The sequence below is a fragment of the Callorhinus ursinus genome, unplaced genomic scaffold (assembly GCF_003265705.2).
Source record: "Callorhinus ursinus isolate GAN/ISIS: 27379988/994484 unplaced genomic scaffold, GSC_fseal_2.0 scaffold33, whole genome shotgun sequence".
Taxonomy (NCBI): Eukaryota; Metazoa; Chordata; class Mammalia; order Carnivora; family Otariidae; genus Callorhinus; species Callorhinus ursinus.
The window spans coordinates 4,219,138-4,236,079 of NW_027397095.1; the positions used below are offsets into that span (position 1 = coordinate 4,219,138).

At 37.8% G+C, this 16,942-nt stretch overlaps 1 protein-coding gene across 1 annotated transcript in view; it reads left to right on the top strand.

Moving 5' to 3' along the window:
- LOC112809163 (fibrous sheath-interacting protein 2-like) overlaps positions 1 to 16,942 on the top strand; it is a 69,984-nt gene that overhangs the window by 29,020 nt on the left and 24,022 nt on the right. The window contains 16 exon segments of the mRNA XM_073879079.1: positions 5,183 to 5,459; positions 5,462 to 6,141; positions 6,143 to 7,326; positions 7,509 to 7,737; positions 7,806 to 8,202; positions 8,205 to 8,427; positions 8,429 to 8,851; positions 8,853 to 10,242; positions 10,244 to 10,723; positions 10,726 to 11,430; positions 11,433 to 12,037; positions 12,039 to 13,054; positions 13,057 to 14,103; positions 14,106 to 14,315; positions 15,450 to 16,085; positions 16,088 to 16,941. Of these exon segments, the coding sequence (XP_073735180.1) occupies positions 5,183 to 5,459; positions 5,462 to 6,141; positions 6,143 to 7,326; positions 7,509 to 7,737; positions 7,806 to 8,202; positions 8,205 to 8,427; positions 8,429 to 8,851; positions 8,853 to 10,242; positions 10,244 to 10,723; positions 10,726 to 11,430; positions 11,433 to 12,037; positions 12,039 to 13,054; positions 13,057 to 14,103; positions 14,106 to 14,315; positions 15,450 to 16,085; positions 16,088 to 16,941 (10,356 nt within the window).

The following is a 16,942-nucleotide window of genomic DNA, read 5'->3' on the forward strand; positions in this document are numbered from 1 at the left end:
TATGGGCCTGAGATATAAACAGAAGGCCACCAATTACATTAAAAATTAGATATTCAGAAGGATCAGGCAGACTAAAATTTAGGCTTGTCACATTAATCCTCAAGGGGTGCTGGCCAACCATATGAAGATGTCTTTAAGTTATCTTCAGGACTAAAGTGAGTTTGGAGGAGAAGGTCAGAAGCAGAAAGGTATATTTATAGTTTTGTGACATGGCAAGTTAAACTGTGAAAAAGTGTGCCTTCTCTTTGGGGCTTCTGGACTAATGGTCATTAATATCACTGCCCTCTTTAAGAAGTAGGAAGTTAGCAGTAAAGATGACCTAAACCTTAGACACTTTTCTCTAGTAGCGTCAAGCTGTCAAGGAAAACCACCTAAGACTAGGGAAAAGTAGATGGAATATCGTGTCACTCCTGGAATGGTGATGGGCCTTTCCAACATAACAGCAAGTTCATTTGCATGTTTCTGTTCAATTGACTCCAACAAAAATCTGATAATTCGTTGCAAATTGTAGATTGTATGTGATATCACAACTATTTTCTAGTGGTCTCATATGAGGTTTTCTCATTTATCTGGTTAGTTTTGTTCTCAGATCTTTGCTATTTCCTTTTATCTAAATGCATGCCTTTAGGACAGAAAGGCTTTGAGGACAGGTAGCAACAAATACACAGGACTTACTGGGTTCCACTTGCTGCCAGTGGTACGAGTTAGAGCAGAAAAAAGAATCTGGATGCATTAGGTTGCAGAGAACCTACAAGAAGAAATTGAGCTGGAGTTGGCCTGAGAAACTAACTGAATCTTAGAAAAATAAATGAAGCCAAAGGATAGGAACTGTGTCACTGACATCAGCACTCATGCTCCAGGTTCCATATTACAAAAGGGTACTAGTCTGAGGATGGGCTATTGCTCCCTAACCCTAGCTGAGACCTATAAGTTTTTCTTTTCCTACTAGGAGTTAGGTTGTAATTTCAGAGATGGGCTATGTTTTTCAAAATTGAATTGTAGGCCTTGGGGGTAAAAGAAATGTTGATAACAGAAGGGCAGGCCAAGTAAAAATGAAGATAGAGTATGCTATTAATTACTATTAATTAATTAGTTTTGATGCTTTTTCCTTTAAGAAGGTCAGGAAGAAGAGAAGCAAATGATCCATGTAGGCAGGAAAATATGAAAATAAATCGGAATTAGAGTCTTAGGCCTTGTTTTTTTTTAACTTTTTTTAGTATTCTATAATTTACATGATTGTGTTCTCTTGCTACAATTTAGTAAAATATATTTTTGGTTCCATGTAGTAGGTGATAATAAATAATTTTGATTAAAACATAGAATAGATTGCAATGACATGGCTGGAGCTAGAGAGTATAATGGCAAGTGAAATAAATCAGTCAGAGGAAGACAAATACCATATGATTTCACTCATACGTGGAATTTAAGAAACAAAACAAATGAGCAAAGGGAAAAAAGAAAGGCAAACAAGAAACAGACTCTTAACTATAGAGAACAGAAGGATGGTTACCAGAACTAAAGGATGGGAGAAATAGGTGATGGGGAGTAAGGAGGGCACTTGTTGTGAAAAGCACTGGGTGATTAAAATAAAAACTTTTAAAAAAGAGAAAAAGGAACACCTGGGTGGCTCAGTCTGCCTTCGTCTCAGGTCACGATTCCAGGGTCCTGAGACTGAGGCCCGCATCAGGCTCCCTGCTGCGGGGGGGGGGAGCCTGCTTCTCCCTCTGCTTTCCGCTCCCCCTGCTTCTGCTCCTGCTTGTTCTCGCTCTCTCTGACAAATAAATAAATGAAACCTTTAAAAAAATAAAATAAGAGGAAAAAAAACAGAATAGAATATTATAATACCTAGAAAAGGACTATATCTAATTTGGTATTGCATATGATCAGAAACCCATCATTTTAAGCCATCGTTATCAAGAATCATCCATGGATCTTTTCCTACTGTAGGGTGAAGGGGAGAAGACTAGGAGTTTTGAGGAGGTGGGCAGAAAGTGAGTTATCGGGAAGCTGTGATCAAGCAGAGCAGGCAGAAAGGACTAGCCCACCCCCTTTCTCCCCAACCCCATGCTCTTCCCAACTCACTACGAAACAAACATGGCTAAGTGGTTCATGAATAGTAATATCAGACAGATGTTAGTTTATGCAGCAGCTGTTTACTATTCTACTGTTTATTCAGCTATCATTCTACTCCTGTGAGTAATGGAGCATGTCCTGTACCCATGGGCCAATATCTAAGTAGGAGGCTAAATAAGGGAATTAGACAAAAAATAAAGCTTATTCTTTTTTGTGAATTGCTAGGGAGAAAAAAAATCTCCCAAGCACAAAGGAAATAATCTGATTCAATGCTTAGGAATTGGGGGAGGGGGAAGTTACATAAATTATTGATCAGAGGTAACAAAATTAGTCTCTACTTTTCAGACAACACTATCAAAATTGCTGTCAAGAAAAAGTATGTATGATGAAATTCACTGATAAAGCAACATGTTAAGGCTATTTTGTAATATGAAAGAGAAAAGTCTGTGAATCAGACAATGAGCAAAATCATCTGCTGACATTAGTCAGTTTCCCTCTTTGCCTTCTTCTCTTCTTGATTTTCACTCTCAGTGAATCTTGAGTTTTGCAGGGGTCCAAAGTTACTGTTATTGGCCCTTTGGGCAGGGGGCTCAGGAGGCTAGATTAAGGGAGCATTAGGAGGTTTAGTTAGCATGAGAAAAGCATCAAATACCACAAACCCACTCCATAATGGGAAACCATTAAGGGAAATGCCTTTACAGACCATTGAGATCTGGCTTAGGGCTGAGCATCCTGTCCCTTGGGCTTGTGAGCCAGGATGCCTAGATCTATCTCCTAATTTTCCCGGGAGTAAGAAAAATCTTAGGATGGTACTCCATCAAAAGAAGGGACCTGGTCACCTGAGAACTGCAGCTTGGACCAGGCAAAGATGAGGGTGAACTTGATGAGCCCCAACTCTGGGGCTAGACAGAGGAATCATGAACATGAGAGGGGTTCAGGGGACTAGTGCACACACACACTTTCACATATACACCCACTCAACTCAGAGAACATGCAATAAACACAAAGACCTAGACATACTGGAACCAAAAGGATGTTTCTTGGTTTAATGTGTAGTGAAAATAAGCTGAAAATCAGATTCTATTTATCACATTTCATTTCATTAAAAACTTTAGGAATGCTCCTGTTTTACATATCAAGGTTGAAAATGCCTTTTCTCAGCTACCTTAAGAGTAATAATGTAGGTCTTCTGTACATTTTCTCTGGTATTAAGAAAATAATATATATTGAAATTCTTAGCTCATATGTATTAGAACAGATTTAGACCAGTTTAGACCAAGAAGGTAAGTAACTTACCTATTAATGGTTAGCTATTATTCTTAGAAGTGTTTGATTTAGGACATGTTTATGTAAAAGAAGTGTTTTTCAACCATATGTTGTCATCCCCAACTATGTTTTTCAAACTCAATAGCCATTTTCTAGTCGGGGCAGAAGGTGACAAAGAATGCATTAAGAGAACTAGATAGTGGTGATGTTTGCACAACATTATGAGCGTGCTTAATGTCACTGAACTGTATGCTTTAAAATGGTAAAATGGTACATTTTATGTTCTGTTTATTTAATCACAATAAACATGCATTAAAAGATTTGGGAATTGGAGTGGGAAAAAAATGGCTTTATCTGAAGTGGTTCTCAAACCTTCTCTAATGGATCAGGAGAGATATGCTATATTTGATAAAGTGTTAACTTTTCATTGAATATTGGCCTAAACCTGAACAATCTGGAAGCTAACTTTGGAGGTAACTGGGAGGCAACCACATTCTAGGGAATCTGGTGCCCAAATGCCAGGATATCAAACAATGCATAGCCAGAATGCCAGGCATCCCACCTTTGCTGCCACCAACTTGTATCCACAGCTTTGAGAAATGAGGGTGTCTGCGGAAGTATGCATTCTTGGTCTAGCTGTCTTGAGGGTAACAATAACTTAGAAACAAATACTATTTTATTATAGGCAGGAGGATTTTTATGTTTCCAAAATATATCTGCAATAAGAGGTACATAAACAAGTATAGAGTTTTGCAGGTGCAGTTTGCATCTGCCCCCGGTCCAGTCTAAGCTGTGACAGTGAGTACAATTAACCATTGAGGAAAAGGTCATTCAGGTCTGGTCCCTGGGTTTCTACTTCAGCTCACAGTGAAGGAGACCCCCAACTTCCCTCTACTGCCCAGCCTTCTGGCCCTTTGAGTCCATCCCAGTTCTAGCTCAGCCTTTTTGACCGAGATTAATGTGTTTCTTTATTCCATGAACCATCCTCTGCCTCCCTCTCCAAGAGTTTGCACTGATAATCTCTTGTTGGACCCAAAGCCTATTCATTTCTGCTAAATCATCACTGCTAATTGTTGACCATTCATTAAACCTTAACAAGTAGCTGTGGTCATCTGCATACATAAAAACACAGTGAATGGACAAAGGAAGGCAGCAGCCAGTGGGCCACAGAGCCCACAGGCTGACCCTTCTGCTGTGGTACTTTTTCACCCTTACCTGCTAGCTGGACAGATGCCTACATAAAAGGAGGCTATCTCTGCAAAGGCACATAAATGTTTTGACTGCAAATTTTTTTCGTGAAATAGTTTGTCAGAGGTAATCTGGTTTGTATTTTTTTATTTTGTTATGTTAATCACCATACATTACATCATTAGTTTTTGATGTAGTGATCCATGATTCATTGTTTGCGTATAACACCCAGTGCTCCCTTCAGTACGTGCCCTCTTTAATACCCATCACCAGGCTAACCCATCCCCCCACCCCCTTCCCCTCCAAAACCCTCAGTTTGTTTCTCAGAGTCCATAGTCTCTCATGGTTTGTATTTTTAAGAAATATTGCTCGGATCATCAACACAATCTTCCTTTTTGCCAGAGCATTTGTCTTCTATGAGTCTAGACACCCTCTTGGCTATTTTTTAAACCAGGAAGCCATTTATGCTCAGCAATAAATGCTGAAAATCAATGTTCCTCGGGATTTTGAATCAAATGGAATCGTATTCAAAGAACAGATCACAGCCACAGAGAATAAACCAATTTGAAATTAATCTCTTATTCTAAGTAGATCCTTTCCTATGTTCTCTCTATACACCATGGCTGGATTCTAGCTATGCATTGTTTGATACAAGGAATTAAAGGTTAGCCCCTGTCTGTACAATAGAGTAAATTCATATGTGATTTCCCTTGTGTCCTGCTTACCTCCTTTCCAGGTAACTTCAGAAGAACTGAACAGTGTAGTTCATAATATAATGATCTGGGTTGTGGCTGCAGTGACCAGTATATTATATCCAGCCATCACAAAATATGAAGAAAGGTTGCAAAATATTATATACCCGATGCCTGATGACTCTACCCTCTCTTTAAATAGTGCAAGTTGCTGTAGCACATGCAGTGAAATGCTTCTATATGAACAGGTATTCAGGGAGAGACATTTCAGGCAGAGACCTGTGCTGACACAGATGACAGGTCAATAGGGCAACCAGCAGCACCCATAAAACCATCTTCTGCCCACAAAAAAAGAACAGTTACAGGAAAAACACATCACAGGAAAGGATAACCTAAAACCTCTGAACCTAAATATAATAAGACCGCTGAATCCCCCAAACTTAAAACCTGTAAACCCGGTAGTCACCTTTTTGCACTGATTGAAACAGGCACAAAGAAATCTGAAGATGCTACCACTAAAACAGTTGCCTTAGAACACCCACCGTCTTCTGATGAAAAAGCAAAAGTTGTAAAGGAGATGCAGGAGTTAAAGAATGTTTTTGATAACTTTAAATATCACCTAAAAGAGGAATCCGAGTTGATTTTAGAAAATATTTTTCATGAAATGGTGTCTGAATTAACCAAGACCATCCCCACTCTTACTTCTGTTACGGCCGAAACTTTGGTTGATCAAACTGACACTGACAAAGGAGACTTGCTCTCCAATGTCAATATCTCCTCAGCAGCTGCTGAAATTATGGAAAATGTGCCTGAGAAGCTACAGTCTGCAGTTGAGAAAAAATGTATTGAGGTATTTTCACAAGAAACTTTGTCAGTTCACTTTAAATCAGACTTAACAGCCAGTGGGGAACATTTCATTTCACCAGAAGAAGAAAACGTCAAAAGCTTCACCGCCTTATACTATAGAGAACATGAGTGGTATTGCAGAGGATATGGTTCATGTGATTTTAGAAAAGCTGACATCTCTTGCATCTTCTAAGCAAAATGAACTTGCTCATCTTGAAATCACGACTGAACCTACTTATCAGCAACACAGGGAAGGTCCAACATATGCATTCCTTCAAAGAGCCAGCAAAAGTAAATCCAGTGCTGAACCTGATTCAGCCAATTTGATTAGCAAAGAAGACATACAAAATTTAGTTTCAAATATTTTTTCCCAATCCTCTCTGGTTGGTTATATAGAGGAAGCAATCAACACTATACTAAGTTATATACAAATTGGACTTAACGAGAGACTCATTGCATCTGAGGAAACAGTGATCATCCTTCATCTACTTGATGATGTCTTGGCTCAGTTACATCAGAAACCAGCAAAAACAGATGTCCAAAAAAGAAGACACCCAAGACTGAGTAGTCCTTCTGGCACTGAAGAAGAGCACAGACTCACCAGCACCAGAGTAACTAATGATCCTAGACATGGATGCCTCTTTCCACCCATTAATGTTCCTGACATGGTCCTTTATTCTGAAGATGAAAATAAAGAAATAGACAAGATTGTAGAAAATGTACTGATTTCATCTATCAAAGATGAAAAAGCAAAATTACAAGAACAGGCTCCTGATCACTGGTTAACAAGGGAAAATGCTGATTTGAAGTACAAAAGAAATATGAACTTATCTACAAAGCCTGCTTATCAAGATGAAATAGCATTTCATGATTGGGGATTAAAGACTGACCTTCCAGCTTTTAATAATGACCTTTTTAAGGACAAGCCATGTTTGAATAAAGACCTTTTGATTTTCAGCCAAGATGAAAAGCATCAAATACAAAAAGCCTCAGAAGATATAATTACAAGTATTTTAGCACAGATGCTCCAAGACCTATCTTCTGGGCTCTCTGGTCACTCAGGTTATAAAAATGATAAGGAAGCTTCACTTCTTACATCAGGAAGCCCACGAGATCTGTCCAATCAAGAATGGATGAACCAGATGTTCTCTGCATCAGAAATCCAAATAGTAGCTCAAGAAATTGTAGATGCTGTATTAAAAATACTTCACATAGGGGTGCCTGGGTGGCTCAGTTGGTTAAGCAACTGCCTTCAGCTCAGGTCATGATCCCGGAGTCCCAGGATCGAGTCCCGCATCAGGCTCCCTGCTCAGGAGGGAGTCTGCTTCTCCCTCTGACCTTCCCCCCTCTCATGTACTCTCTCTCTCATTCTCTCTCTCAAATAAATAAATAAATAAAATCTTTAAAAAAAATACCTCACATAGCTTATAGTCACATTATCAGACATTCTTCATCAGTACCTCAAACTTCTCTAGATAATGCTGACATACCAAATAAAGAGCCATTAGAAATATGGCTTGAGAGTAACAGGAAGATGAAATTTTTATCTGTACTTGACATAGACCCTACAAAACATCCCTGGTTAGAAACTGAAGAAACTGAATCAACACCTGAACCTGTAGTTCACATTAATGATAGGATCACTTACACAGTTAAGAAGCTGAACTCATTTGTCCAAAATTGCAAAACTGCTTTAAACTAGAAAGCCATGCTGACCATTCAAAACCTGCACCTGACAAGAAATCTTCATTTCAATCTCACCTTAGTACTTACACAACTAAAGTGGTAAAAATTGTTTTGGATGCTATCCAGAAAGAACTCAAAGACAATAAGAAAAATCTAAATCTTGGGAAGTGTGGCCCTCCCAAAGACTTTATAGATACAGGAGTTTTTGCTGACAATGAAAAGGAATTAGACTCTGTTGTCACAAAGCTAAATAATGACATTATGACAAGTTCGTTAGCAACTTGCATTTGTGAATTGTTAAGTGGAAATACAGGTAAAAGCAATGTTCTCCCTTCAGATAAGCTAAGGTCTAAAATCTCATATGAAACTGCTGAGATTGATCAACAACAACTTGTGCCTTCTCAGTGCCCTCATATGCAAGAGGAAGTTCACAAATGTACCAGATTGCAAGTGTTAGAATTGGGGATACCTTATATGACATGTTACACAAGCTCATAGGAGACCGTCCATGTTCTCCCCTATCTGATGAACAAAATAGAGTGGATCAATGAGAATTTGAGAACAACTACTGCATGACAAATATTCAGCTCATTTCTTATACAATTCTAGAAGATATCATTAGAAAATTATGTAGTGCTGAGATGGATCAGATTTTCACAAATTCAGAATTTAAGGCTATCAGATTATATTGATACTGACAGCCTATCACTTGCTTTGCTTATTGAGGAAATGGGCATATGCTCTCACATAATCTCTAGCATGTTGTTCAGTGTGATCCAGCCAGGTAGTCAAGAGGTGACTAACAACAAGGGAAAGACAACTGCCCCCAAAACAGGAACCACAAAAGAAGAGCACCCAAATAAACTGGAAGTCATGGCTTCTGATAGCTTTGAAATGGTTTTTGCCAAATTGAAAGGGTTTGCCGAAAGAAATTTAGAAACTCTGGGCACTATAATCAATGGAAATAAAAAGAGCAACAAGAGGTACTGGGAAAGTGAAAGTATCAACATTTGTACAAACACACATGAAAAACAACTGCCGTCTGCTTTATATACGCATGCAGAGAAAGTATCAAGTACTATTTTGAAGGCTATTCAAACAATTAAATGTGAGCTTGCCAGATTTGGAAACAGGCATAACCAAGCCACTACAGGAGAAAGAAATGCTTAAGAATCTAGTCGATTTAATTTTAGATGCAGGGCCTCCTCATATATTTAATGGAACTGAACCAGAAGAGCAAGGCATTGAAAATTACAGATACAGGCCAACCTCTGGAAATTTTCTTCCAGGAGGGGCTGACCCAGAGTCCTATCTAGAAGATCCTGCAGATACAGAGAAAGAAAGTGCTGGAGAGGAAAGACCACCAGAAGAAACTAAATCAGAATCTCTTAAGCAATGGGAACTAGAAAGAACATTTAAAAAATTTGAAGTAGAACTCAAAGAACCAGAAAAGTCCCCAGTTGTGCCCATTATAAGAAATATTTTGAATGAAATTTTTCAGAATGACTTAATTGATCAATTAAATGTGCTTACTCTCTCCCAGTCCCCTTTATGTGACATTCCTCATCCTGGTGATAAGCCAGTTGCTCAAAAATCAATTCAGTCTATGGATAAAATAATGGATCCTTTAGTATCTGAGGCAGATGTAACCGTTGTTGTAGATAATGTTGTTAGGACCATACTTCAAAAACTTTATTCTGCTGTTATGACAGATAGAAATGCAAGTGAAAATACATCTAACATTATCACCTGTCCAGCACATATCTCTTTTCCTGAACACGCCAGTGGAGAAAAGGCCTCTCTTCAGTGTACCATACTGGACAGAAATCCATGCACACTTCAGTCCACATTTAGTAGTGGTAAAATGACCAAAGTGAATGTAGTTGAAGATATTATACAGTCAGTATTAACAAATTTAGAAACATTTGCTACTTCCAAAGTAAAAACTCTCTTTTGTCCTCACATCAATTTCACAATTCCAATGGTTTTGCCTCTACAAGAGGATGAGACTGTTTTCAGCCAACCATGGCTATCAATCAAAGATTCATATTCTGGTGATCAGTTTTCCTATTGCTCAGTGGATCATAACAAGTCAGGAAAGACCACCTCAATATGTCAACTGACTGCCTGTAAATTAAATTCATATTCAACAGAAGTGGCTAGACAGATTTTACAAGGAATCAAACATAAGTTAGATAAGGAAATGAAAAGTCCATTCTTAATCCATAATACTGTGGTTTCTGACAGTATCCCAAGCCAGGTTGTTAACACAGTGTTAAGTATTGTGTCTACTAAAGGCAAATATGAAAAAAACCTGTTTGACAGAGAAATTGATACAGGTCAGCCAGAAGATATTGTTGAAAAGCTGTTCAATAAAAGTGACTATCGAAGAAAACTTCAATTTCAAATACTTGATACCATCAAGGGTATCTTAGGTGACATCTGTGAGAAAACACTAGACGAGAATAATCTACTTGCTGCATCCACTCTTTAACAAGTGTAACAGAAGTGGGAAACATTTAGAAGCAAACTCTGAAATAAACCCCAAGTGTGCAAATAAAGCTATTCCAATGCTTTTAGTTCCTAAGTCGTGTGTCACAATGATTTCCAGTGATATGGTGGATATTGTTCTTCAAAATCTAACTTCTGCTATCATGCTTGGCATACATGCAAAGGATTCTATTTCTCTGAAATTGCCCCTGACATTTTCTGATGCATTTCCCAAAGCAGAGCATCAACCATCTCCTGTTACAGACTCAATGAATGAGGGGGAAAGGGAGATAATTCCATTTGCAAGAAAGGGAAGAGATGTACAGCTGAAATCAGTTTATTCTGATGATAATCAGACAGCTGTACTTAAAAAACAAGATGCCAAGAAATCTGCTTCCAACCCATGTGAGGAAAATGTTCACTTTATTACTAAAGCCATTTTGAATAGATTAAAATCTTTTGCCACAGAAAGATTTGATACTTACTCTTGATACTAAGACTACAGAAAAAACATGTTGGCCCAGAATTTACAAGTTGTAAACAAAACAACAGCATATTCCTTGAAGCAAACCAAATGCTATCGGATGTGAATATCCTAGAAATCTCAACAGCTAGAACCGTTCTCAGTCAAGAGGTCACAGACTACACATTTGCTAATTACAGGGAAAAACATGGACCTGCAATTAATATATCACAAGCTAGTCTTAGGGAATATGCTGACATAATTGCCAATACCATTTTGATGCTTATAAAAAATGACATAGATTTAGAAATCCAAAAGATGTATTCATATCCAAACAATACTTCATTCCAAGAAAACATAATTGTGAGTGAAACTGTCAACAACATCTTAAAGAGTTTACATGATAAAATATCCTTGAAGGCAAGTAGGTTTTACTCACAGCAGAATCCCAGCCTGTTTACACAACTAGCTGTACAAAATGAAATACTGCCAGGTCAAAGGAAGATGGAAGACAACTCTGAACTGTCTCTTTTTTCAAAATACTCATATCAAAACCAAATTATATCAGAAGCAGAAAACCCAAGAAGGGTTTTGGAAGAAATATTTAGAAATGGAGACTCTAGACAGGAAAAAACAACTGCTTTGTTAAGGGCGGTTAAGGAAATTTTAAAGAAGGTATATCAGAGGGTAATGGAAGACATAGACCACTGGCCTCCATTTAATGAACCCCCCCCCACTCTACATCTGATTCTAAAATGAAAACAGCAGCAGCTTGGAAAAAAACCTTGCAGTCACATATAAGCAGTGTTGCAAATGACATACTTGAAAGTGTTTTCAGAAAAATGTTCTCAATAGTCATGACATCCTTATATGAAAAGAATGAGGCCAGGGGAGAATTGGAAGCATCTGGCCATGATGAATTACTGGTGACCCCATCAAGCTTTCGGGAATCAAAACAAGCAGAACAAAGTGTCCCCCCTGAACCTGTGATACTGCGAGCTTACCCTTACATAGGCAGTATCAGTGTCACTTCATTGGAAAACACCTCACTGCAATTTTCTCCATTGCGAATGGGCGAAGAATTGGTCCAAAAGGTTCTCCAAAAGATTACGAATTTTGTTTTGCTGAGTGTAGAAGAGAATTTGTCCCTGAAAGATCAGTCTGATGGAATGCAGTCTCTGAGGCCACGCAGTTCTAATGCTAGTTCCAAAGGCAGCCCTAATGTAAGTTTTAAAACAGACTTCAAAGCAAAATCAAAAGTTATCTCTTTGCCTAAATTCAGAACAAAACCACAGATAGGACCTAGTGGGGCTAAGGCCAAAAGTACGTCCAAGTCCTAGAGAGAAGACTTTCAGAGGCAGTCAGTCCAGTACTGCCATTGGTCTGCCATACCTGCTATCCATAGGGGATGACAAAAACTCCTTGGTGAGAACAAAACTCCCCACTGCAGAACTAAAAATGTATGCCAAGGATATAGTAAGCAATATTCTGGAAACAACTGTGAATGAATTTCAAAAGGTGAGGCAAAATAGACTAATGGTAAATGTAAACACTTTAACTTCTGATCAAATCATGACAGCAAGTAAAATAGTTAATGCAGTTTTGCAAGGATTATATGCTACAAAGAATGACAATCTGGCCGACCAGATAAAAGGCTCATACTCACATGATCTCAAACTTTCACAGAGGAATTTTAAGACAATTTCTCTTGCAAATCCAGAAGTCCATTTCTCTTTGGAGAATGTTTCTTCCCAGCTAGAGAAATTCTTCCCTAAAGAAGGTATTTTTAGTCAAATGTTTGATAAATGGCAAACGGAATCAAATCACATGGAAAATGAAAAATATAAGCTATTGATGATAGCTGAGACTGTTTTGAATGAAATTTCAATGAAAACAAAGGAATTAGAACAATCTGTTTCACTTTTAAATTTGTCACCTCTTGAGGCTTGTGAAAGCAGGTACCATAACTTTAAAAGATCTGCTTCTGGAGCTGAGGGTTCCCAAGCACAAATTAATATATTTGGTCAGGAAATTGTTTAAAAGCTATTAGAAAAATTAGAGGTGTACTTCATGACTCAGATGTTCATAACAGATGGTAAAGAAATGCTAGAAAGCAAGAAAGAAACTACCTCTAGAAGTCAATGTAGCTCCTTAAGAACAAACAACCTCAACAATGTACCAATCTATAACACAAAGCTGAAAGACAAAATATATGGGGGCTCTAACCACCAAATTGCTCAAGAGATCATGTAAGGGGTTCTGAACACCTTAGAATCATTTGTAGACCTACAATTTAAACATATCTCTATATACGCTTTTTCTGAAATTGTGAAAATACCTTTTGAAACTTTTTTGCTGTCCAACAGAAACCATTCATGAAAACAATATTGCCCAAGCTACAACCACTGAATAAGCTTCCTAATGGATCTAAATCAAGTAGTATGATTTCCCAGGAGAACGTGCACAATACCCTTCGACAGCTTCACTCGTTACATTCAGAACTGCTTACTTAGGCTGCTAATACTGTCAATGACATGCTTGGTATAATTAAGAACAAGTTAGACAAAGGAAAATGCCAAATGGAACCATCGTCAATAAGCATATTTGAAAAAAACATTGTGGCAAGTCAGATTATCAGCACACTGATGGACCAATGTACTCATTTCTATGAGTCGATGATCAAAAGCCATCCAAAGGAAAATCTGCTCCAACTAGCTGAAAATGCCTACACTGCCAATTGGCCCAGATTTGCAACTGGGATGGGAATGTTCACTTCAAAATCAAAGGGAATTAACTGCAGGGATGATCTTCCACAAATCCCTGGCTTATTTTTTTATTCAGAGGAAGATAGTAAAGTAAAGGAGAAGGCTTCATCAAATCTACCTTCATATGTCAGATACTCTTCAGGAGATACACTTAAAATCACAGAGCTGTTGGAAGGGCTCGAATCGGAACTTAAACCGTTACATTCTAGAAGTGAAGCCCAAGGCCTTAGCCATTTTGATCAAGGGGTGGAAGGAAACAGCTCTCTCCCATTACAAAAACCACTTCAGAAATCCGGTGACTCTGTGCAAGCAGCACCAGAGCACCCCATGTCCTTCACAGAAATGGAAGAAGGTGAAAATCCAAAAGTTCTTCATGATGAGTTCCCCAAGCCAGTTAGTAAGCCAAACCAAATACAGACAACCGTTTCTCCACTCAAAATAGGTATAGCTGCAGGAAATATTGTTAATACCATGCTGTTGAGTTATGGCCTTCCAAGCCAAACCGCATATACTAATGAAAGTATAGAAACAATGAAGCCATTTTTTGTATCAAAGGAAGGGCCTTTGTCTGTGATGTCTGAAGAACAAAAGGATGAGAAAAGTTTGCTTAAAATATGGGAAAAAAGAATCAGCTCTAAAACCAAAGCCTTGCAGCAAGTGGAAAAGATTTCACTTTACTGGAAAAGTGGAAAGTTAAGTACCCAAAATTAGAGAAACCAGAATCCCCTGAAGAGGCTGAAGTCATTGCTTTTGCAGATCAGGAACTGGGACCACATGAAATCCACCTAGTAGCAAGATATGTTACTACAGCTGTGGTCACACATTTCAAGAACTTTGAAACCAGAGGTGAGTGAGGGATGACTTATAAAGAGTTGGCATCATTTTAGAGAAAAAAAGTCAATGAGTTTTGTCACTCTCACACCCAAGAAGCTGTATTCATTACTTCTCTGAAAATAGCCTTGGATGTGGGGTGGCTGTTTAACTATGTGCTTTTAAACTGGTCAGTATGCTAAAGGAAAAAAATGTTGAGCACATTTACCTAATTGTTATTTGAAGGAGTATTGTTCAGTTTTTGCTATCAACAGATGAAATTAAATGGGCATAATTTAAAGTGAGATATTTTGGGTGGGCATGAGTTATGACTATGACATGATGAAACCAGTTGTCTTGCTTGGGACATACAACTGCTCCAAAGGCAATTCCCAAATTGAAGTTCAAAGAGGGTTTTCTTTTTCATGTGCTTTTTAAAAAATGACTTCTTAAAGTATAGTCAGACTTCATACATAGTTGACTGTAATGATCCAACTTCTTTTTGAGATATACAGTTAAAGTCTTTGCAGTTATTGATGATAGAGTTTATAAGAACAATGGCATTACACTTCTTGTTCTGTTCATATTCCAGTGTTCTGACTTCTTTTTAAGTACAGTACTCCAAACCCATGTTTACAAATAGGATATCTGCACTCCCTTTCTACGAATGCTTACATGCATATATTGGGTTGAACCATATGAAATAATCATTTTGTGTGTCAAAAACTGTCAAACATCAGTAGTTTCATCCAGTTCAATTTACTGTATACTATATAGTCCCAAACTAGATAATTAGATAAACAGCTGAAAATATTTTCAAGAATTATATGAGGTCTGTAGTCATCACTGGAATCACTCTAGGGCATTGCAACCAAAGCTAAAAATCATTTCTCTGCCCTAGGATTTCCAGCTTTTAATTCCTTATACAAGGAAGAAACCAGCAGTTAGAGATCTGAATTCTATTAGGCTATTTTCTTAACTTCATGGCCGAAGTAAGGTTCCACAAGTGGGAAATAGAGATTTGAAGACAACTCAGTTCCAAAATTTCTTGACTAGGTTTTTCTATTTCTTGAGTTAGGTAAAATTCATGTATAAAATATTGCTAGTATTTTGAATGCTCAACATTTTCCCTTAATGCATGTTAAAAATAGTAATGTTTTCTGTTTTAAGGTCCTCTTGATGAAAAAGTATTTATTGTTTCCACACCGTTAAGGAAAAAATATAAATCAAAACAGCCTCTAAGAAGCATTAACTATGATACTTCACTTTATCAATTTTGTGAACATCTCACTGAATTGGTTATTTCCTATGTAATGTCAAACATTTGTGATTGTATTGAAGATGGTGGAACAAAACAGAAATCACTGGAAAACCAAGATGCAGCTTTTAGCAAGGTTATTTTAATTCATTCACAAGTATTTGTAAGTCAGTCAGTTTCTATCAGAGGACTTGCTTTAAGCATTTCTGAAATCATTATTTGAATCCTTTTTAATAGCGACATTTTAAAGGTAGACATTACACAAGAAATGGTTTCTGTGAAAACAAAATATATTTACTGCCCAAGAATAGCTGTGGCTGACTTCGATGATCTCTTTCAGGATCTCTTAATAGGAGTGATCCATGTTCTGTCCAAGGAAATAGGAATAAAGCATCAGCCTGACAGGAGAGGAAGAAACAAACCACTCTCCAGTCTTAAAAGCCATAGTTTGCCCACTCGCAACAAAACCAAAACTATGAAAAGACAGACAGGCTCCAGAGGTTGGAAGTCATCTCCTACTCACCGAATTAATCAACTAGTACAGAAAAATCTCTGGCATGCAAATTAGGCACTCTGGTTGGTAGCCTAAAAACTCATGAATCCAAAGAAGTAGTCAATAAAATTTCTAATATTGTTTTCAATTTGGTTTTGCCAGATCAATGCCCAAATTGGAATATGGATTCTGGTGAAATACCACGAAAAAGGTTCCTATCTTCAAATAACCAGCAAAGTCATAGAATACCTAGAAATAACTCAGGGCTCTCCCCAAAATCAGTTTTTCTTCTGAACATGGTATGTGAGAAATTTATCAAAATACTTTTGGAAGAATGTACAGCCAACAACCCCCTTACAGATGGTGCTGTTTCTGGTGAAATACCAGCAGAAGGTCAACTCCCCAACATACTTCAAAACATAGAGAATTATTGCAGGGGAACAATGGACCGTGGCTCACCATTTGAAGAATATAACATGTCAGCCCTTTTGGAAAATCTGGCAGAAATAGATCAAGAATCTATGCTTAGTGTTACTTCCCATACCTTAGTAAAATCCTTAATGGAAAAACTGTCCTGTGGTATAAATTGACCTCCCAGAAGTCCACTTTTTGCAAACAAGCATTTAATGTATAGAAGAAGACAAAGACTCCCTGGTTTCCCAAAAATAGAAAGGCCAAAATTAAAAGAATCAAGACAGGGTAAATGCTCTGCAAGATTCATGAATTATGACAGCAAGCCTTTGAGAGAACCACTGAATAATCTCACTGTGACTCATTCCAAAATACAAGCCCCAGTTGGTAAGCAGTTTTCAGGAAAATTCCCTCCTCTACCTCCTCTTCGAAGACCAGGTAAAAAGGAAGAGAATGCAACAGCTATTCTTAACATGCAATATCCAGGAGGCATAAACACAA